This window comes from Apis laboriosa, unplaced genomic scaffold, assembly GCF_014066325.1.
Source record: "Apis laboriosa isolate Shangri-la unplaced genomic scaffold, ASM1406632v1 scaffold11_cov152, whole genome shotgun sequence".
Classification (NCBI taxonomy): Eukaryota; Metazoa; Arthropoda; class Insecta; order Hymenoptera; family Apidae; genus Apis; species Apis laboriosa.
This window is the reverse complement of record NW_025221020.1, coordinates 4,554,681-4,578,425: the sequence shown is the minus strand read 5'-3', so window position 1 is coordinate 4,578,425 and position 23,745 is coordinate 4,554,681. Positions and strand designations below refer to the sequence as shown.

Below are 23,745 nucleotides of genomic sequence, written 5' to 3'. Positions count from 1 at the left end.
CTATGTAAAGTTTTTCATTAAGATTTGTATATTACTATTATATAATACTATTTAAGGAACTAAAAACATAGTACATTGTTCAATATCATTTAATGAACATGTACTTTGTTTAAATTGTTTTCGGTAAGTTATGCTAAATTATATAAATTATATATGTTATTACAAAATCAATCATTACATGTTTTTGTAAAATACATAATTTTGATAATCTCAAATTGATTGTTTAATTAGAAATACTTTTTAATTATAGAACTGTAACTCATGATTGAAGGAAAAGAAATATTTTGTTGCAATATATAAAATATTTAAAGCCTATTATTTTCTTGTTCTATTACGACAAGAAGTTATTTAAATTTCTAATATTAATAAAGTATTTTAAAATTAATTTTATCTATTATTATTACAAAGCATTCTATTTTAAATTTCTGCAAATTGTAAATATAATTTCTACTTTAAAAAAAATATGTACCATAGTACAAATTAATTTTTGCTAATATTATGATCTTACAACGCAATTATAAATCAGTGTTAAAATACTGACTAGGTCTTTTGTTTATTACGATTACGTTGAAAATACTTATGTGCATTCATAGATGCAATCATATATTACTATATTTAAAATATTTGTTTTTTTGATTAAGCATAATTAAAATCTTATAAAAAATTACATTAATCTTATAACTCTAAGTAATCGTCAGTTAATATGTTTATTTTGCAATGTTCATCTCTTTTTTTCTTTTCTCTTTTTTTTTTCTTTTTTTTTGCTATGATGTAATAGGGACTGTACGATCATTAGATCATAATAAATTACACCATGACGAAGCTTGATCTAGTTATATTAGAATCGGTGTCATTGTACTTTTTCTTCCTATTAATGTATCTATTTCAAGAAGAGCGACATGTTTTTTTTTTTCTAATCCACTACGTTCAATGTGCGCGACTAATTAACGCGGCTAACGTATCATTAAGATGGTCCCTTAATAGAGAAAAATAATTCTGTGCTCTTTTGTCCCTCTCAGATCAATCAGATCGTTCCGCAATAATGCACTGTACTCGTTTCCACGTAACACTCGCTCTCTTAATTAATCTTCGTTTTCTCTTGTCTCGTTTTTCGAACATCTTTCGACACGATTTAACACCCTTCAAATTAATGCATCACACACATTCGAAGGAAAAATTCATACAAAATTCTCATTATGTTTCAATCTCTTCACACCAGTTAATCCCTATTTGCCTGTATAATCGTGATGTATCATTCCGAGAAACCAAAACGCTGCTGCTAAAAATATCGTTCCCGAAAGATCGCCCAAAGCTGTCAGATACGGTATGGCGGAATTATCCGGGTCTATCTTGAATCGCCACATAGCGTGAATAATAATATGCGCCACGTAAAGCAACAACATGACCTGCGAAACAAAAATTCCCAGATATTCGAACCTTTCACTTTTTCAGTGCTACAATTACGGGCGTTATACTCACTTGAAGAACAGCCATAACAATGTAAGACACTACGAAGTATATGTGTAAAGTGGACTTTCCCCATTGGATGTAATCAGCGGCGAAAATGAAGATTAGTTCACCAAAAATCGCCATACAAATGAGTATTCTGGCTGTTTTCGCGTATAGCGCTAGAGAATGAAAGCGAGCGTTATTGTGCAACTGCGAAAAAGCGTGTAAGAACGTAACATTAGTTATTCTTGCATCACTTACTGCCTGTAAAGAGCGCCTTCCACGGGGCAATGAATATTTTCGAGTGTGGCGGTAAAATTCCCATGATCGTTGTTTGGTGTAATGTAGTTGAGATTCTAGATGCTTGCACGGAGACTAAATTTCCACCAATTCCGTTTATTATTGGATTAAAGATGGCGAATCCTGTGAATCGGTCAACGACTCCACTGAGAACCAAACCTCCACATCTGTATTAAAATACAAATAATGAATAATAATTAATTATTTAATCGTTGAGAAAATTGAATTAAAAATTTATGAACGAATATAATGTAAAAATAATACGACTAACCCGCTGATAAATAATGCCGATAAAACTGGAATCCATCCGGATGCTAAAACGTTTCTAGTATATTTATTCTTGAGCACTACATAAATCCAAAATGGTAAAATCAACAAATAACAGCCGAGTATAATGTACAAAATCCATGGTACGGAACCAGTCATTCTCTCGAATAACGCCGATGCGATTGTGGATAGCATGCTGATTGATACGACGTCTCCGAAGGAGGCAGCCAAAGGTGTGGCTAAATTATCAGGATTCATTTTACATCGGTATGAGATTATGATGACGACAATCATCACAAAATCTATGGAAAAAGAACACGAATTAATAATTTCGAGAAAAATAAAAAAGGAAAAATTGGAATATGTTGGAATGCGTTGATCATGAACTTCTTTTTTTTTTTTCTTTTTTTTTTTTTCTTTTTTTTTTTTTTTTTTCTACTGAATACATGAATACATAATTGTTTTCTAATGATTTATTCTTAATAAGAAATTATTCGATTATAAAAGAGTATGCGTAAATTGACGAATATGAATTGCATTCTACGAATAGCATTTGCAAGTTTAATGTAAATGTTGTAAAAAGAAAATTTATTCACGATTCAATTACAATGACTTTACCTAGAATAAAACAAGAACTCGTGGCGGTGGATACACTGGAGGCGGCCAATAACAGGCAATGATTCCATTCGAAACTGTACTCGCTACTTTCTACTATCGCGGAAATAATCGCGAAAATTGATACCAAAATGGCCGCGACAATCGCCTGTATCTGCACCAACGCGATGTTACCGATTATCATTTTCACGATCTCTCGAAACTCGTGCATATTCCCCAGATTGGCTTGGGTACATAAACGCGATGCCAAGCACATGTCGAGATTCCCTTTCAGACCCAACAGCGAAGGGACAAGAATGATTAATTGAGAAACGGTGCGAAATACTGGCCAGTCCTAAAACAGAGAGACGACATTTAATTAAAGAGGATTACGTTCCCCCGGGATATTCTTATGGAATGGAATGCAACCGAGGAATGTAAATTACGTTTCAAGAATTTCTACATTAGTAGACGCCGATAAAATCTTAGATCGCGAATGTTTTCAGGGGTTGAGTTGGATGGGCTCGAAGATGAGGAGAAGAAAAGAAGAAATCGCGCGGAATATTTATGTAAAAGATTCTCAAGATTACCCTGTTGTTTTTGGGCCATCATATTTCATTTGTTACGACAGATAAAATGCAGAGATAAATAAAAAATAACGCGCGTTTTACCATTATCTTCAGATAATAAAAGTAAAGTGTGCGATAAGAGGAACTTGCCCTTGGAAAAATATGTGATCTATAATAGAAATTAAATTTTCAATTTATACGTTAGATTAATCGGATCTAAAACGAAGTTTGAATTGCTTTTAACGTTTTATTAACGTTAAGTGTGATACATACCTTGACATTCTCGAGTACGAGACCAGCACCGATTGTACCTATCCCGGCGATAAAGAAAGGCACAGCGACTTGAAGGGTGGTCTGATACCATCTTTCGTGTCTGTATGCGCTGTTACCAAACCCATCCGTGTTATTATGGAACTCAGGATCAGGATCTGAATTTGCGACGGAAGAGATCGTCACTATCGAACATCCACTGGAAAGTGTTCCACCACCGAGATTGGGTAGTGACATGTCCGTTTTGTTCTTTTGGCCATTAGAACTTTTCAGACCCGCTATCAAGAAATCAATACATCTCACATTGCACCGTACGAAGTTTCAAAGACATTTAATTAAATTATTTCCCGGAATCGCTCTGATCGACTCGAACGAAACACGCGTCTATTAAAAACTTATCTTTCCAAGATTTCTCTCTTTTTTTTTTTTTATCATAATTTCTTAAATTTTCATTGACACAAATTTGCAATTTTGCCAGAGATATACGAAAATCATGAAATTTTATTTTCACTCGTTGAATCGCGTATTCCTGTTAACTCTGTTTTCGATGCTGGTCGCAAATCTTTTCGTTCTGAACGAGAAATTAAAATATAATGGAAAATAATAATAATCGCGACGAGCATGGAGGATGTTTATTGTTACTTATAAATTTTGTTTACAAAAAAATATATTCGATTCGTTTCGTTGTTTCTTTCTAGTTTTTTACTTCCATAAATAATGCAACAGCGACGCAAATGTTTTATTAATGCGATTAATTAACGCGGTAGATTTTCATTAATAATAATCTGTAGAGCGTATCGGCGCAATGTCACGTTTCAATCGGCTCCCTCGGTTCTTCGACCTCCCAGTTTGCCGGTTGTTTAAATGAAATCGAGTTCGAAACAAAGCAAGGCGTTATCATCGTTGACGGTAACACTTAGCGATACATTCTATCTTGCCGCGTTAATTTCTCGTCACAAATAGCAAATGTCTATAAAACTCGTACGGTTCGTGACTTTTTCGAACGGAGTATTATATGACAGTCTTTCTTTTTCTTTCTTTTTTTTTTTTTCAAGTCTATCATATAATTCGAACGTGACAAAATTGGCGAATTGATCGTAATCGATATTATATAATCGTAATTTTTTTCATTCCCCTTTCTTTTTTTCCACTGTGTCAAAACTGTGAGTATATGACACTCACGGTCCATGCATGCAAACGAAAAGTCAGTGATCGCTCACCTGCCACTTTCTTCACGATATCGGGTTCCGCTTTGATGTCGGCGGATGAATTTAATTTGTTATCGATCGCCTTCTCTATGCAGTCGAAATCTAAGGCATAATTATCCTTTCCGTTCGACATATTGTCTCGCTGTATCGTAAACGCGTGATCCTTAACTCCCCTGTTATTAAGTTTGTTTGCTAGATGCTCATTGTGATCAGCGCAGTCGTTTAATTTTATATCAGTCACGTTGAACAGCGCCGGTTCAGTCGACGAGACCGGAGAAACGACCATATCTGCAAATTTTTTGATGATTCAATAGAGGATAATATTTAAAGACGTATCTCGTATCTTTTAAATGATAAAATATAATCGAACATTTGGCCGGCTATACCTTGGATGCCGGGGATAAAAATATCTTTCGTATCCGAATTTATCGCAACACGTACCGAGTTCGGTGTTGGCGGACGATCTTGTAGTATCCTCTACGAAATTGGCAAAGTCCGGGATCGACCTGAGATACTTTCACGTCGGACCTACCTATCTCGGTCAGCCTTGATCTTTGAAAAAAAAGAAGAAGAAGAAGAAAAAAAAAATTCAAAAGAAATATTATTTGTGGAGAGGAAGATTGACGTATGGGTTTCAATTAATTAAAAGAAAAAAAAAAAAATCGTTAAAAATAGAATACGACGAAATCTTATTCGATCTTCCGTGGAAACATTTGATTTTAAAGTATACGGATTTTTACCGATAATCATAATAAATTTTATTACGAATGTAGACATTAAATGATCGATATCGGTCATTTATTGACTGATAATGTACAAGGATATTCATGGCTCCACCGATAGCTACTCCATTTTGCTACTCTCTTAATGTCGTTGCTCTTATTGTTAGTCTAGACTTTTGATAGCGCGTGAAACCTTATATACGAGATCAGCATAGTATCATTAACGACATGAGGAACTTAGTTCTTGTATTACTATTAATCTAAGTCCACGTGTCGCAGGATTTATATTACACGCGAACAAAAAAAGCTGAAAACAGCTATTTTCAATATTCTCGAGAAGAATCTACTCTCGAGACCGATATTTTACGTTATGAAATTGTTGAACTTTTGAGCATTAGAACTTTTTTTTTTTTTTTTTTTTTTTTTTTAATTCGTTTCTATCACACGATGGATAAGCGTCATTGAATTATATTACCATGTACGTACGTACACTCGATGATAATAGAAATTAACGCGGTACACTCATTTACAGAAATAAACTTGCTATCAATTACATTTAATTGTGATACTATGATATCACACTTTTCGAAACAATAATTTATTGTTAAAATATACGGAAATATAAACGCTTGCCAACGCGTTTTTCGAACGAAAAAATATTTTTCTTCGGCAACGTTATCAGATTATATTTAATTTGTCGGTTTCTTTTTTTTTTTTTTTTTTTTTTTTTCTACGTTCAAGACACGTTCAATGTCGTTACATTCAGTACGTTACATTTTGTATCATAGACACTCGCTATCGTGGACACTCGACAATATTGTTAAGTAAAAAACACGAAGTATGTCGGGGAAGAGAAAGACAGCGAAGAAACGGAGAGAATAAGAAGAGGAAGAAGAAAAAGAAGAAGAAGAAGAAGAAAAAGAAAGAAATAAATTGCTATCTTGACCAATACTTACGTAGTAACGATATATTGAAGAATTTGCGCCAGCGTGTCGATATTTGCTCGTAAAGCGTTTATTGTTCCTTGATATTCGATTAACCCTGCCACTTCTGCTCTGTTGTCGCTGTCCGATCTCGTTGTCGAAGTCGCGTGCAATTTCGTACGGGACTCTTCTCGATCGGTTGTACGTGAGCCGAAACGGAAAGTTGGTTTCGTCGTGCGGTGACGGAGGATCGTGATCAATGATCGATCCAGCGTTGTGGAAATGTTGGCCGGTAAGGAATGCACAAAGGCCGCGGGAAAACGGGAAACGAGGAAAAAGAAGCCGTTGCCTGTTCTCGCACCCGTAAACGCACCACCGCCGCGCGTACTCAACTGTTTGCCTCACACGGTCGTGGCCGACTGATAAAAGAAGCTTTAGTTCGTTTGTCGGCACTTCGACCGCTCATATGCATGGATGCGATGTGCTGATGTCCGGGCATACGCACGTGCGCTATCTCGACCGGCGATGGTGGTGGGAGATCTTATTGTAAATAGATTGTTGTAGATCGTAGATCAATAATTGATTCGCAAAATCGTTCTCGAACAGTTCTCGTTTCAATTACTGGATCCGTTACTCGATATGTATGGCGCCTCCTCCTTCGTTCCTAATATACGTATACGTTCGTGTATATATACGTTCCTGAATCGAGTAATGTAAATTTAAACGTGAGAAAAGAAGTATTTTAAATTTAAAATTTGTCTTGAAACACGATAAAGATAATTGTAAAAGTAATAATTCGTTATCTTAATATTCCGTTCTTGTATTTTTTTTTTGTAAAATTAAAAGCTCGATAATTAGATTAAAGCTACCGATTTTTTTTTGCATCTATTAGCGATCAAGATATAAGAGTGATTTATCTAAATTAGTATATTTAAGATTATCGGCGAAGATCTCGATACCTCTTCGAAGAATCTGTTTTTAATTAATAATACGCTCAAGGCGAGTGATTCAGCATCAGGAAAAGAATATGTAATACTAGGAAATCTTTTTTTTCTTTTTTCCATGGAAAGACGAACGCGATACAGAAGGATATCGAATTCACCGTACATCGAATATCACGCGATCGATCCAAACGGACGAGAGGATTCATTCATTTCCATTTTACAGTATTCAAAATGCAAAAATGCAATTGGTCGGATATAAATCGGGCGGTTTCACGGCACGATCGAAGAAATTTCGAAGAAATTTCTCAACAATTGGTATTCTCATGCGTACGCTTATGCGAGTCGAATGGGATTTATTTGGTTCTTTTCAATGACGTCATACATGACGATTCATGATCGAGCGGCAAAGTACCTAACTAACACGTGACACGCGTGGTCATGTAACATTAATCGTAAACTCGATAGTTCGTGTCATTAAAATGGCAGATAGCCGTGGAAACATTATGATAATTTATCGACTAATTAGCAAATAATCACTATTTTTGTGTGTGTTTTTCTAAAGTGAATGTATAATTGTTTATAAACGAAAGAACGAAAATATTGTTGAATTTATTAAAATTTCTAAGATTCGATGCGTTTGGAATCACGTTCGAAATCGAAAACTTTGCGAATTTAAATTCTTTCGCGAAATTGTTGCCATCTAAAGACATTACAATTGAATCAACACCGATCCCACTCCGATCACCAACTTGAGTCAACCGTCTGGATAATATTATTTTTCTCACCTTATCCCGCCAATTTCGAAGTGATTTCATCAGATAGTGGGGAATATATCATTCGCCTCGTGTAGAGTTTATTGCTCTTTCCAATTTGAGAGAATTACAGATGCAATTATCGCGTATACGCGTTGATTTCTGGCGGTGTACGGTTGATCGTTCGATTCGTTTCTCTAGAAAATCGCTTTTAATACATGTTCCGATATTTTCAGACATTGAAATATATGGAAAAATAACGTCGAGAACGCGAGATTTAATTGAGATTAACGCACCTGATGGCGAACCGATTCAAGACTAATTTGAGGAGAACAAAACGATCATAGCGATATAAACGATAACACAAAGTATAGGTCGAGTACGTGTCTTAATATTTACATTCGAGAATACAAATATCAAACACGATTGATTCCATTTTCTGTTAAAGGGGTAATACCTGAGCGGTAAACAGGTATAAATGACGTTTGTTGATCGTTAAACAATCGTTAAAAAAAAAAAAAAAAAAAAAAAACATCCATTGAAATGACTTTTTAAAATTTGAGCGTGCTCGGTGAAATTGAATAAATATGGAATGTGTTTTAAATGTGTTGTTACCATTGCGTATCAAAGATGTAAGAAAAGTCGAGTTAATCGGTATTTTTAAATAATCAGTTAATTCTTATGATATCGTGAAATAAATAATAATCATCCATTTAATCGCTGACATTCGACACCTTTCGTTTAATCTGAATACTACAATGTAAACAATCTTTATAGCGGCTTTATTACTGGTTATAAAACGCACAGATTTCTCCCTACCATGATTGATGAGCATTGTAAATGTACATATTATGCACTGTTTAATTAGCAGTGATTTTCTTTCAACTTACCATTTTGTCTTTTTCTCTGTTTGTTGTCTTTCTTCTTTTTTTTTTTTTTTTTTCTGTTTTACAACGACATCGATCACGTTTCTTGAAATTTATCTTATTAGTGCGATTTATCTATGTTATCGCGATATTCTTGCAAATGCGAAAGATAGAGATTTCCGGTATATTCGTGGATTTTAATAATTTTATTGATTTTTTGTCGAGCGATGCTAAATTTCAATGCGAATTTAATGAAAATGAATTAAAAGATTATATAGTAAATTGAGGAAAATAATGATTCATTAGCTTAGAAACATGGATGGACAATAAAAATGTACGTGCTCGTTGGAATTCTAACGAAATATTTAATTCTAATTTATACAGATTGTTACCTGTTGTTCTTTTCAAGGAAAATACGTAAAAAATTTATTTTCCTACTGGAATTTTTCACAAGGATAAATATTTAAGATTCCATCTTAATATGGATACTTGCAATTTAAAATTTTAATTGGTACATATTAGAACGATATCATCGGAAAGTATAAAATTTTCATAAAATTTGATCTTGAGTACGATACTTACCATCGACCTTCAATCGACTGTAGGTCGAGAGTCTTGTTTGTTGCGAGTAACATTTGTCATTGATAATAGAGATTATTATTCCAATAAGAATCTCATTTTAAGTGCCATGAAAAATATATATATATATATAGTATTTTAATATAAATTAAGAAATAACTTATTTTTATTGATTTTCATTGATAGATAGATTAATTAAGATAGAAGAATAATATTGACGTAAATGATTCCAATCTTCATTTTCATTGTCGACTCGTTATATATTTACACCTTATTAAACTCATAGTTTATCGAAATTTTTTATCGACACGTTCTTGATTGAAATTCTATTCTGATAAATAATCAGATCGTGTATTTATCATTTGACTCATAAAAAAAAAAAAAAAAAAAAATTGTTACGCGAATCGAATTCATACGATATTAATTAATATATCTCTCAATTTTTGCTACATTTCATAATGTAAAATATTCATATGATATCTTCATATTCATATCTAAACTGATATGATACTATTATAATGAAACGATTACAACAACGCAATTAATTTTCTTCTTTGAATAGCAGTTTTCTATTCAAAGAGATTAAAAAAAAGTATACTTATATGAGATTATAAGGTGATAAAGGTAAGAAGGAACAAGGAATGATACGACGATATATAATGATTATTAGACTATATTATTGGACGTATCCAACTATTCTTGACTAACAAATAATATTTATCGACGAACAACCAACTTCTATGAACTTACAATGTAATTTTGATTCTCGAATATTTTGATTCTCGCTCCTTGGATTTTTGTACCCTCGATCGTGTCAGAACAATTGCTAACAACCATATTAAAATGAATATGCCAAACATAGTTACAATGAACATTAATACAATGATGTTGCTTACATGTCGCGTTACAATTCGTTGAAAATTTTTAAAAGATATTTTTCGCTTCGATGGTAAAAACGTTCAATTTGACGACGAATGTAGATACTTACAGTAATTTTTTCTTTTTCTTTTTTTTTTTTTTTTTTCTTCTTCTTCAGATATCATATATCTAACTTACATAAAAGATCTTGTTCCCAAGAATTTGATCAATTTGTATACGTTCGTATTAAATTGAAGGAACAAAGTTTCACGTTCTTCCATATAAGTCAGATATATTTGACACGTTGCAAATTGTCAAATGTTTCATTATTTCGCTCAAGTATATCGCGTTGGCTTCGATTCTCTCATATACACAATATTATTCGCACATATATATATATATAAATATTTCATAATTTTTTTTTTCTTCGATCTCGATTAAATCGCTTATAATAATATCATTATTTTCTTTCATTTTTGTTCTTCGAAAAAAAGAAAAAAAAAGTCGAAACATAAACGTCATAGGGCAAGATATAAATATTAGAACCTCTATCGTGTAAATACTTATAAATATACGTATTCAGATGAAAGCATTACATTAGGAACATTCGGTTTGCTGTATTCTAACGTTACGTTACAGCTTTTTGTTACGCTTAAAATTATAGATCTCCTTTTCTTTCCCTCTTTCCTTTTTTTACATTTTCTTTTTTTTTTCTTTTTTTTTCTTTTTTTTTTTTATCAAAGAATCGGTTAGAATTCTCTTGTTCGATAAAACATTCTATTGCGTAGAAAAGATATTCTTCTATATTTCGAAAAAGTCTCATTGTTTTCGTCGTTTTGAGGAAGTTTCGACGCTCTCTTTTTTTTTTGCAAAAATAATAATTTCGATATATTTTTCGATTTTCGCGAAAAAATATTTTGGTACGGTGTGCTCTTACTCTCGTATTATTATTTTATTTTACCTCTATCCTTTTCTTTCTTCATCTATCATTTATGACTGGCTATGAGTGGCCGACTTCAAAATTTTTCTGATCATTATCAGACGAATATAATTGTCTTCCGTTTTAATGTTCCTTGTCACAGTTGTTCATAATTAACATACTCGTTTGTATGCGATTACATAAAATCACCGATGACCGTTCGTTATGTACACACGTGTAAATAGCACACCTCTCCTAAGTTAAATATACACATATCTTTTTTTTTTTTTTTTTTTTTTTTTAATCTTTTTTTAATAATTCGTCATCGAAACAGTTGTTTTACTTGTACTTCTGGTTCATCGAATAGATACATTCATTTTTAATTAATCTATCCTCACTGTTCGCGCCGCTAAGAGAGAAACAACTAGGGGACCCTGAATTGTGATTACTTATCGATCGTAAGATTTTCCTTAAATACATTATCGAATGCGATTGGCTAGTGACACGACTAGTCGCGGTTTACATATTTAATAACTAATTTTGATTTTCTCTCAATTTACTTATCCCTCTACCCTCGCGTATTACGTATTACGATATCCTTATGTATGTAATTTCGCCGCTTAACCGGTATTGCTTAACTTTATTATAGTATTACACACAATTCGCACAATTCACACACGTACAATACACATGCTTTGTGGTTTAGAGACGTAGAAACAGAATTCCTATACGCGTGTATATATAATCGAATGGGATACCGTTGATCGGGAGATCCCTGTAATAGGACCTCCCATTCCTTCCAATTATAACATTAACGCGTCGCGTAACTTCGATTAAGTAAAGCTTAACTTAGGAACGTACGTTTATATAACACGTTAATAGGAACTTAATAAATTTTCGCGTATCACGTTATCCATATTGTATCCATTTCCGTGATATTTACAATCGTGGTACGTACGCCGATTTCTCGAACGTTGAATTTTTGCGCGTATCAAATTTGCTTTAATCCTTCCTTTTTTTTAATCGTAAAGTGGTAAGGTAATCATGGCTCAGTCGAAAAATATGAACAATAAGTTGTTGCACGTCAATTAAAATATATCGCGAAAATATGTCGTGTCATGCATTTAAATATGTCTGTGCGTTCAGAATTTTCTTGTGGCGCTTGCGTAATATTTTCAACCGGAGAAGTATTATTGTCAGGCGGTTTTCCCGAGATTACGTAACAGAAAAATTAAATTTACGAGATCCTCGTACATGTATATAATAAATTAAATGCGCAGTTACTTTAAAATTATATTTTAAAATTATTTCGATTGGATTGAAACGCGGTGGAAAATGTAAAAAAAATAAATTCGAAACGGTTAAAAGTGACCAGCTATCGATTTTAATCAGGTGCCACTCCTGATTGAATTTTCTTGGAATAAAAATTCGAAATCGATATACAGTGTTCCTCTTTTTTTTTTTTTTGCATTCTCTTATCCCCTACATCATTCTTTAACCAAAACTTGATTTACAACTTTCCCCTTTATCTTTACCTTTTGTATTTCCAGTTTACGTACGATTTCATTAATGAACGTATCGNAAAAAAAAAAAAAAAAAAAAAAAAGTGCAGAAAAATGAAAGACACGTGTCGCGTAAAAGGGGTGCACGTGAATCCGTTCACCCTTCCGCTCCGTGGACCCTATTCACATCGCCTATGTTAATTCCTCGCGTTTTTTCCGACATCGACCCTAATTTCACGATTTCGATGCGTTTTACAAACTTTTCTTTCTTTTCTTTCTTTTTTTTTTTTTCCATTCTCTATTTCCATCATCCTTGTCCCCGGTGAACCCTTGGTGGAGCGCGTGGTATTCGGCGGAACAGCGGCACGTTCCCATCTGTCGTCGTGGTCGTTCGTCGACAGGTCGTAGGAAAGAAAATAGGGGAGAGGCGGGTCGGTTACAATGGAGTTGGGAGCTGGGCTCGTGCTAAGCTAGGAGAGGGGCGAAGGGGGGGGAGGGAGGAGGGAGGGGAGGGAGGGGAAATCTTATAAAAGATTTCCAAAATATTGTGTAAATCGGGTGGGGTGCGTGCCAGCTGAAAATTTGGGGTGAAATTCGTCGAAACGGTAAGCGTATGCCGTGGCGCGCGCACCCGGCACGCTTCTCCTAAACAAATAAAGGGTTGCGCGCCTTTTCCGCGATCCCCTTTTTCGAAAACTTCGAAAACCGGCCCTCGAACAATGTCCCATATTTTCACCCCGTTCATCCAAATTTTTCCTCGAATCGCGGATCTTTCGGTATCCCTCTCCCTCCTCCCTCCCCAGAAATCGTTGAACCGGAAAAAACGTGCGCGCGTGTGCGTATGTGTGTATACGTAGATGATTTGTAAGGAAGAGAGAAGAAGCGCGTGTGTATTTGTCGCGCGGAGAAAAACGAGGGTGAATTCGATGAAAGGATTTTCACAAATTCCATTCTTTTTATTTTAAGCGGGCTCGAATTTTTTTGTTCAATGCTACGTGGGATTCTGGGTAACGGCATTGTAAAGCAATCGACACCGATATTTCATCTCACGGTTTGCGGAGAGAGGTTTGCACGAAGTTTATCACGCTGCTTCGCGTACATTCAATCTGATCGGTGTTGTCAATGTTACCCGTACTCGCGATTTCGATAAAAATCGTGTCAACGGGCAAACTAATGTATATTTCATTCTATTTCCTCTCTCCCCCTCTTTCCATCTCTCTCTTCTTTTCCGACGATATAAATTTTTAAACTGGAAAAAGAAAAAAAAGCGAGATTCTCGTGTTCCTCGAAATTTATATTTATATTTCGCATTGTGTTCGTCACTTTTTTCTCTCTCTCTTTTTTTTTTTTTTTTTTTTTTCAACAGTGACACTTCTCATTCATAAGATCGAACAATAGGGTTTCACGAAATTCGCTACGTAGCGAAATATTTCGTCGACCCTCATCTCGCCACGTGGATTCTTTTGATCGTCGAAGACGATGGCCACGGTTGTGTGGTAGTGGCGGTGGTGGCGAAATTATTACGGGGGGATGAAATTTCCAAGTTGCTGAGCGATAGGGGGAAAGAAAGTGAGCCAAGGAGCCAAGGAAGAAGAGACGAAAGGAGGAGGGGAGAAATGTATCGAAAAGAGGGGAATGGGTTCGGGGAAGGGGGAGGCTTTGATAATTGCAATTCACTTCCTTGTCAGGGAGTAAGCAGTGCTGCGGTTGTGTGGTGGTTGATGAGTAGGACTAGGAAAAAGGAGGGGTGTGCACGGTTCGATACCTTTCTTAAATTTATCACGAATTTCGAGACGCGGCTCGAATCATCGTTGTCGTCGCCTTCGTAAATAATTGATGGAGAAACAAAAGCGGAGATCCCGATTATTTTGTCCTATACATAGGATAATAGAGAAAACAATGGACGAAATATCGCGTATACTCGTCCATAAGATTTTCCAAGCGATCCTTCTTTTAAACATTTTAATGCCATTCTTCTGAAATATACTATTTTTCAATTTTGAAAGATATCGATTCCATTGTATATTGGTAAAGAACGAAGTAGTTGGAGATTTATTACACAATTTAGGACGCTTCTATTTTTATAGTTTTGTTTTCTTCTCTATTTCACGAGCCACGATTCTTTCATCGTTCTCTTTTTCTTTCTCTTTCTTTCTTGAAAAACCAATTTCTCCTCCTCTTAGTTAGTTCCTTCTTTTTTTTTTTTTTTTTATCGAGATAGAATAAGATTGAAAGCGATTATCGATAATTAATACCCAAAAGCCAACGATAATGAAAAATTGGTCGATTCTTGCGTCTATAGGAGAGAATTATATCCTCCTCCATATACTATATTTCCCCGTTTTCGGTGCTCTTGGAAACCACAAGATGTTATTGATTTTTATACATATCCCCGGTGGGTGTGGGTGGGTAGACGTCCAATTTTCGGTGTGTACGTACGTTTGTGTGTTTGCGTACGAGAGTAGGGGCTAGCTGTGTGTCATTTACTCATTGGTAGTCGTTGGTACGAGAAAGATGGAAACGGTTGCCTTCCGCCTTCCCTTTTCAAACCGTTGACTCCGGCCATCAACCAAAAGGAAAACTTCGATATAGCGCAAGCGTTTCACGTCTTCGGATCGCGCTCTCCCTCTCGCTGAAAATTGACCAACCCGCTTTTCCTTTCGTTTGCCCATAAAATATTATCCCTTGCCACGCTCACGAAGAGAAACTCTTTCTCTCTCTCTTTCTCTCTCTCTCTCTCTCTCTCTCTCTTTTGTTTTTTTCACCCCTCTTTATCTTTTCACCTTCCCTCTCCAACGCCACGTTGTTGAGAGTGCGGTGGATAAAAAAAAAAAAAGGGGAGAGAAAAGAAAAAAAAAGAGAAGAAAAGAAAAAAATTGGAAACTGGAAAAGAAATCGGATACGGTTGTGTTTGACTTATACTTTTTTGTTCGATAAAATAACAAAAGTGCGGGAAACGCGGGAGCAATTTGTCACGTTTAATTTGTTGGGACACCCTTTTGCACCGTGTTGAAAAACTCGTAGGAGCGGCACCTTTTAAAATACGGAACGATGAAATTGATCGATTTGACGGACACTGACGTTTCAGTGAATTGCATTATACAAGTTCGTGTCGTGCAAAGATGGAACGGTAAAAATTTAATGGGAACGTTATAAAACGGGACAGTTTTATATAACGAATACGTGAATAAGAAACGAAAGGAAACGAAAATCATAAGAAGCATAAAATTAAAGAAATTAAAGATACTCTTTATTTGTGCATACCGATCATGTGTGTATAAATTATAATAAATAAAAAGGAAATTAATGTACAAAATAATACAAATAATACAAATAAAGAAATAACAAAGGAAAAACTTTCTTATTATTCGTAGTCTTATATAAAAATATACGATCGATCTTGTATATCAATAAACCATTCGAGGTTAGTCATATCATGTGTGTATATATATATTATATATTCTATAAATATATATATATATATGATTCTTCGACTGCGTCATATGACTAGAACAGTTTTTGGAATTTTTGTAAATTCTGTCGAAAATGACTAGATGGACTAAAAATAATTTGCCTAGATGCGCGGAACACTTTACATGAAATGACACGCTTATCAAACACGTACTCTCATATATAATAATATAATACAGATCATGTATGTATATATATATATTTATATTTATATTTATATCATCTTTTTTCATCTTTAANTTATATATTATATATACATATGTTAAATATATTTTTTTTCCCATGTTTCTATCATTTTGATTTAAACGGGTAAAATTTGATTTTGCGCTCAATTACGTTAGTCAAGGCAATACTCGTTTCGGGAAACACACCGCTTGCAGTGAAATTAGATGATCCCCGACGATTTCCTAGGATCGTCATGATTTTTATTTCGTACAACGTTCTCGACAACGATCCGTGAATGCCCGTGAATCGTTATTGAAAACGAAAATCAGGGAAGGAGGAAAGAAGAACGCTTTGTGCGGGGATCGTGCGATATTCTATTTTATCGTTGCACTTGGAGTCATTCGTACGTGCGGCGAAATAAATTGCGACCAGCGAAAAACCATGACGCCCCCGGCGTTGCTCGATTTATTATCGACTGCGAGTCGTTACAATAATTAAAATCTACGACCCTTGGCGTTGCCGCGCACGGGCCATTAAGCGCACAATACGCGCACTTCCATGGGATGCAATTAAGAGGGTACCGATTTACATGGACGCACGCGTTTTGCATGTCACCGTTGTTCGTCCGTGGGGCGAGAAAAATGGACAGGGTGAGAGGGGAGGGACGGGGATACGCGCTCTCCACCCTCTGCCCCCTCGCCTCGCCTCCTTTCTCTCGGACTTTTTCGGGAAAATCCCGGCCAAGGTCGCGACCTTTTTCCTCTCACCGACCTTCGTACGAGGGGACCAGATGTGGGACCGTTTGCCCATACCCAAACGTCGCCGTCTCGACAATGCCCGCTAAAAATTCCCTTCCCCCCCCGACCGAAAATTTCTCTCCTTCCTTTCTCCTCTCCTTCCCTGACCGCCGCCTCTCCATCTCATTTCCTCCTCTACAACAACATTTCTCTCTCCCTCTCCCTCTCTTTCTCTCTCTCTCAATAGATTCGTAATGGCCGATTCCTCCATCTCCCCTAAAATATGTTAATGCACGCGTGCGCGCATACTAATTCGGACGACGAATTTTCGCCGAAAAAGCCGGACGTGTCCTATTAAATGACGCGGTTCTCGAATTTCAGCTGTCCCGGGGAAATTTTTATGGGTGAGCGAGTGAGACAAAGGTCGGTCGGATACAGAGAGAGAGAGAGAGAGAGAGAGAGAGAGACCCGTCGTTTTTGCTTCCGATACGCTATAAATCCCGATCGCGCCCGGCCCGATGATCATTCATTGGATCGCGTCCATGCTACCTTTTGTTCGCATCGATACTCGACGGATGCTCGTTTCGATGTCGTCACGATCGATAAGGTGCCCCGTTTCGAAACGCCACTACGAATTTGCGTGCGCGGGTTACGCTCGTTAAATAAACAGAAGGAAGTTGTCGAAACGAGCCGCTTCATTATTTCATAATCCAAGGTTAACATTGCGTGGGCGTGCATCGAGGGCGGAAACGTAACGCGCCTGTTTGTTCATCGATGGGACCCCACCGGTGCAAAGAACGCGTTTTGGCCGGCGAGTTAAGTTCGGAACGGCTGCACGCCTGGCTATCCACTGGTCACGCTGTAAAACCAGCTGTCTTTTACAATGTTTCGATCGAATGCTCGGTGACCGTTAACCGTGGAAAAATTGAAAATTTGGTTAAAAATAGAGATCGTTTGAACTTTTTGCATTCTTCTGTTCTCTCTCTCTCTCTCTCTCTCTCTCTCTCTCTCTCTTTTTATTTCCTTGGTTTTTGAATTCTCTGTATGTATTGGATTTTTATATCTCGTTTTTTTTTTTCTTTTCTTTTTAATACAGAATCGAAATTGAGAAGCGTTATAACCGGTGAGGTCGATCGCGAGATTGATAAGCGATTTTACACGGGCGAAAAAGAAAATGAAGAAGAGGAATCTGCCGTTACGAGATCGAGAGGATTATCGATGGTACGAATTGTTTTCTGCGGTATATACGGGACAACAGAAATAAATGACATCACGTGGACACTCGGATCGCGTCCAATTTCTATTCGATTCGATAGATATATACGGCGATAACGAAATTTTGATTCTCAGTTTCTTCAGCTGCAAGGCACGATGTTCGAACGTTATTTATTTCAGAGAGGAACTTTACGAACTTTTCGATGTCGTTTTGGACGACGTCGTTTCGTTATTTCTTTGTAAACGACTAGACTATGTAAAAACCTTACTGTTTAGATAGATAATAATCAGAGAGGCGTTTTAATTTAGTAGATTTAAAGAGATGGGTATCGTACAGTCGAGTACTCGTGGTGGTCGTTACATCCCTTCCAAAAAAGAAACGGGAAGAGACCGATTGGCGTATATTTGATATCCGCGGCTTGCGAAAATTATTATATCGATATATTTATTTTAATTCTATATGCAATGCGTTGGCTGTGTATACGATTGTACTTTTTGTTACGGGTTATACTGTGTCGACCCTGAGTTGATTGGCTTTCACTGCTCCTCGATACCTAAATATCGTAACCGTAGATTTAATCATGCTCGCCTCTAAATTACAGTAATTACTTAGCTTCTTTCTCGTCGTTTTTTTCTCATATTTTTTTTTTTTCTTTTTCTTCTTTTGCTTTATAGTCATATTCTTTTGTTCGTCGTTACCTTAACTCGTCTATTTATAAATACCTCTATAAATCTTCTCCCCCTACACTCTCTCTCAACTTTGACTATACGTATATATGTATATATATTTTTATATGTATATAAAATATTGACTAGTATGATCGCGAGAAACGAAAACCATCGATGTAACGATACGATTAAGCGGTATCGACGATTCTCGAACGTCGAGATGTCGTCGCGTATTCTTTCGTTTATATCTTGTATTTCGCTCGTAATTCCTGGACTTGAGCAAAAAAGAAAATTTACGGGATTACGAGAATAAAACGAAACGGAAAGGAGATTGTTGCTCTTAAATGATGATTAGACATCGTTTTCCTCGAAGATCGGTCGCGTTTAAAATAGGAACTTTTTTTCATCACCCGTTCGTGTCGGTTATACGATTATTATACTATGTACAATAAAAAAATGTTCCCGAATTGGAACAGTATATAACAACGTGGCTTTCAAACGCGGGATTCGTTTTATCATTCTGTATCTTAAAACGGGATCCAAAATATATATATATATGTGTGTCTGCAATATACATAGTTTTTTTAAAAAAACAATCATGGAACAAGCGAGAGGAAACGTATATGCGATTAATTTTTTTCGAACCGCGAAGAAAAGCGGAAGAAAATGAAAGGATCGTTTGACGTAAATATCCAGGAAATATTCGAACAGTGAATCGTTTACATATATATATATATATATATTAAAATGAATGGAACCCTCGACGAGCCACGTATATGAAAAATATATAAACTTTCCCTAACTATTTCCTTACACTTTACATAGGAACTAATAACACGTGCTCAAATCGCAGACGTAGAAACGAGTGGGTAATATCGAGGATATCGAATAAATACGAAGAAGGAAGAGTTTCAAGCTGGGCTCAGGGTGAAGGATGCGGTGAGCGCGTTGTTAATTCGCGATTTAACGGGCAAATAGACCAAAGCCGGGGCGAATCGTTTCTCCGAGCACGATTCCGAGCCGGCCTGCATCGCGTCCCGTTCCTCGATCAGAAACGGTTGCATGATCGTCTTCTCGGCGACCGAATTCATCGAATCCTGGGGCATCGCGTAACAAGCCGGCACCTTGTGCCTGTTCGCAACGTCCTTCAGAGTTCTGCTGAGCTCGGCGAGCACGCTGTCCGTAGGATCGCCGATCGTTTTGTGATCCTTCCTCACGTGCCTCTTTATCCTGTTCAAATTGGTCGTCGCGTATCCGCACTGTGCGCACTTGTACACACCCTGAGGAGTGACCTGGACCGTTGTCTCGTCCTGCCGTTTGCTCCTCGTCGGATCGGGAATGTTTTGATTGACAACCACTTGCGGGCTGTTTTCCTCCTTCGCCTCCAAATCGAATCTCTCTTTCCCCTCGTTCGTCAATTTCTCCGCGTCGAGACTTAGATTACCGAAGAGGGGGGGTTGAAAATGGGGGAGCAAGGTGGGGAATTGGTGGGACGCGAGTAGATGTTGATGCAACATCTCAGGCTGGTGAAACGCTTGAGAACAGATCGGGCATTGAAGCGACTTCTCCCCCTCCATGTTGTCCCGCCCGTGAGATCTCTCGTGAAGGAAGAGGAACGGTAGTACGGTGGTCGTGAAGTTGCAATAGGAACAACGGTAACTCTTCGATTGTTGATCTTCGGAGGACGATCCCAGGAGATTGGACAACACTTGATTACCCAAACCCGCGTAATCGGCGGCGGACTTGATTTGCTGCGAGATCTCGAACCCGTTTGGTATCTTCAAGTTCGAGCCCATCGGTTGACCGGCCTTCGACGTCACATTCGCCGCCCTGCTCCCCGACTTGGGGATCGTTTGATACTGTTGCTCCATCTCGCGCCACTTCTCGATACCTGTCTTCCCGTGATCGCCCATCAGATGAGCTTTCAGCCACTTTATACTGCGGAACCTTCTGCTGCAGATCGGGCAAACCTCCGTGAAATGAGTGAAATATCTGTGGGTCAAATCACCGAGTTGTTCCGGTTTCAAAGCACCGTCGTCCGCGTTCGCCGTTTCGTGGCTCTCCTGTTTCACCTGCGTGCTCGCCGTATTTTCATCGACTATGCCGTGGGTGTTGTGCTTGTGAACGCGTAAGAAGTACTTGCTGCACAGCTCTTTGTTGCAAATGTTGCATATCACGCCTCCTATCTGGGCCCCATTCTCGATCTCGATACCGTGCATCCTCTGCATGTGCGTCTTCATAAAATACTTATTGCATAATTCCTTGTTGCATATCTCGCAGTAGCTCGACGTAGGCGTCATCGACGTCACTTTCCTCTCGGCCGTCGGTGCCTGGCTCGTCGAGTTCGCGTTGGTAACGCTCGTCGCCGAGGTTGTCGCGACGATTGGTGGGACGGCACTCGAGATCGCCGCTTGATGCTCCTCGGCTACGTGTTTTCTCAGGCTATCCTGACTCGCGTACTCTTTGCCGCATAGGGTGGAAAACGCGGACGTCGCGGTTAAGGGCGACTTCTCTTGCGGCGAGGACGTCGAATCTTCGCCAATGGCGGCTCCGTGCTCCGTTATCGTATGAATATGCAAACCCGCTCTAGACTCGCATTCTTTTCCGCACACGTTGCACGATAATCCTTTCCCAGACTTGAGCCCGTTCAGTTGCAGAAGCATGGTCTGCAATTTTTGAAGATCCTCCGAGATGGAGTCGTTCCGCGGATCGTTGGCCGTGTCCAGCTCGCACTCTTGCCGGCCGGGCGACTCCTGCCCCTCGTGCATTTTCCGGGAATGCGCTCGGTACAGGTCGATCGTTTGGAAACGTATCCCGCAAGTTTTGCACTCGTAATCGTCGCCGCCACGCTCGTTCGACTCCGCGCCACCTCCACCCGCGTTATTCTCCCCCATGATTAAATTCAACGGGCTGGTCTGCACTTGGTGCCAACTTGGCAGCATCGCCGGATTATTGGGCGATCTTTCGTTATCCTGAACGATGATACCGTGCCTCTTCATTTTATGCGTTCGAAGGAAATACTTGTTACAGTACTCCTTACAGCATATCTCGCAGAACGCGTCCGGATTTATAACTCCCAAACGACGAAGCCGATCCGCGCTAAACCCGGAGTCGCGCGCCTGTTGAATCGATTGAGGGGATAGGTGTCTGGGCGCCGGAACGAACGTCGCATCCTCCTGCTCGATCCCGTACTCCTGCCTCAACAACGTCTCCATACCCATACTGTCTCTCGACGCCTCCCCCCTGTCCTCCTCGTTCTGCAACAAACCGATCTGCCCCTCCTGCGATTGATCCGACAACTCGGCGTGCATCTTCTGCTTGTGCTTACGAACCGACTCCTCGTTCTTGAACCGCTTCTGGCAAAGGTCGCACGCCACCGTCGGCGTGGGTGGCGTCGCGGGAAGTTCCAGTTTAACCACGCCACTCGGGAAGTTGACAGCGGCGGGGAACACGGGATTGCCCACCGGATTGCCACCGCCACCGCCACCAACGTTGTCCACGTTGCTCGGCCCAGGCGAATCCGCGTAGATACCGTGCTTGTTCGCCTTGTGCGTCTTGAGGAAATACTTGTTGCAGAATTCTTTGTTACACAGATCACAGTACGCGTCCGGATTGAAGATCCTCACCGGCGTTGGCCCTAAACCGGCACCTCTCGCGATCGAGCCGGAATCCGGGATGGGGAAGGCGGGCACGGGCAGATACTGCGCCAAGGCGCCGGGAAAACTGGTGAGGAGTTGGAGGTGATTGGGCAACGGTGGTATTTGGCCAGGTGGGGGGCCGGTGACGGGCCACGATTCCTCGTTCTGCGTCTGCATTTGCGCGTGCGATTGCACGTGTTGCCCGGTGGCCAGCCAATTTATCGCGAAATTCTTTACGCTAAGCAAATTAACGGGGTTCTCGGATTGGTCCAGTTGGTGAGACGGTTCTTGCTTGATCGGTTGATTCGGGGGGGATCTACTACTCGGGCATTGTTGTCGCGATATCCTATTCGCGGAACCGTGCTCGTTGTCCAGGTGAACGTTCAACGTTTCCTTTCTATCGAAAAACTGGCTACAGTATTGGCAACGGAATTCGTTATTCAGGTTCTCGTCCCTTATCGACGATTGACTCGGTATGGGTGATCGCGACGACAGCTTACCTTCGCTGTCCTCCTCCTCGTCCTCGTCCTCGTCCTCGTTCGACTCCTCGTGCACGCCGGGCATCAACGTCGACGAGAATCTCACGGGCGTCGATTGTTTTCGCCTCTTCTTCGGCCCCGTTGGATCCACGTCGAAGCGAAGACGTTTCCTGGCGTCGCGTTCTCCGCAACTCGATCCGTCGCTGTCCAATTCCGTCAAATCCGATATCGCCGTCTCGTGCGCCATCGTCGAGGACGTCTCAGCCAGTGGTCGACGCGCGACAGCAACGATCTTCTATCACCTCTATCGATTACTCGTCGCTCTGTCGAACAGAGATCGATATTTGTTATTCTTTCTTTCTCTTTTTCTTCGAAACTCAACTCGAACGAAATCTTTCTTTCGTTCGTGCGTGTATTTAGTAACTCGAACAAGAAAGGGGTAAAGAAAACGCGAGATTTTTGAATCATGTTTTTCAATATGGATGCCACGAATGGATAGAATATCGTAGATACGTACGGTCGGAAAATAGAATATCGGTTAACGAGCGATGGAAAGAGGAGTACGTACGAGTTGACTGAGGTGTTGCCTCGGCGAGACACCCTATACGCGAGTGGACACAGCCAGAAAAGGGAGACGTTTGGGGAACTC

At 38.8% G+C, this 23,745-nt stretch overlaps 2 protein-coding genes across 3 annotated transcripts; both read right to left on the bottom strand.

Annotated features, from left to right (window-relative positions):
• Positions 1-547: 547 nt before the first annotated feature.
• LOC122717620 (solute carrier family 41 member 3-like) lies at positions 548-6,912 on the bottom strand. 2 transcript variants are annotated; one of them, XM_043941868.1, is made up of 9 exons: positions 6,336-6,912; positions 5,099-5,209; positions 4,670-4,945; positions 3,453-3,607; positions 2,635-2,965; positions 2,021-2,318; positions 1,711-1,916; positions 1,480-1,628; positions 548-1,406 (listed from the first exon to the last, which is right to left on the bottom strand). In XM_043941868.1, exons 3-9 carry the CDS (start codon positions 4,941-4,943, stop codon positions 1,227-1,229), a joined length of 1,593 nt encoding a protein of 530 aa, XP_043797803.1. In that variant the 5' UTR covers positions 4,944-4,945; positions 5,099-5,209; positions 6,336-6,912; the 3' UTR covers positions 548-1,226. The 2 variants fall into 2 exon arrangements, with proteins under 2 accessions (XP_043797803.1, XP_043797795.1); XM_043941860.1 differs by having other exon boundaries at positions 3,453-3,727; positions 6,336-6,911.
• Positions 6,913-19,890: 12,978 nt separating this feature from the next.
• LOC122719105 lies at positions 19,891-23,349 on the bottom strand. Its single transcript, XM_043944663.1, has one exon. The coding sequence runs from the start codon at positions 23,341-23,343 to the stop codon at positions 19,891-19,893; it is 3,453 nt and encodes a 1,150-aa protein (XP_043800598.1). The 5' UTR covers positions 23,344-23,349.
• Positions 23,350-23,745: the final 396 nt, after the last annotated feature.

Bases quoted from the DNA above. Each gene is read 5' to 3' on its own strand.
- LOC122717620 (XM_043941860.1), bottom strand. From the start codon at position 4,943: ATGGTCGTTTCTCCGGTCTCGTCGACTGAACCGGCGCTGTTCAACGTG. The intron at 2,966-3,452 runs GTATGTATCACA...TCTCTGTTTTAG, and splicing joins TCGTACTCGAGAATGTCAAG to GACTGGCCAGTATTTCGCAC. The intron at 1,407-1,479 runs GTGAGTATAACG...TTTGTTTCGCAG, and splicing joins TTGTTATGGCTGTTCTTCAA to GTCATGTTGTTGCTTTACGT.
- LOC122719105 (XM_043944663.1), bottom strand. From the start codon at position 23,343: ATGGCGCACGAGACGGCGATATCGGATTTGACGGAATTGGACAGCGAC.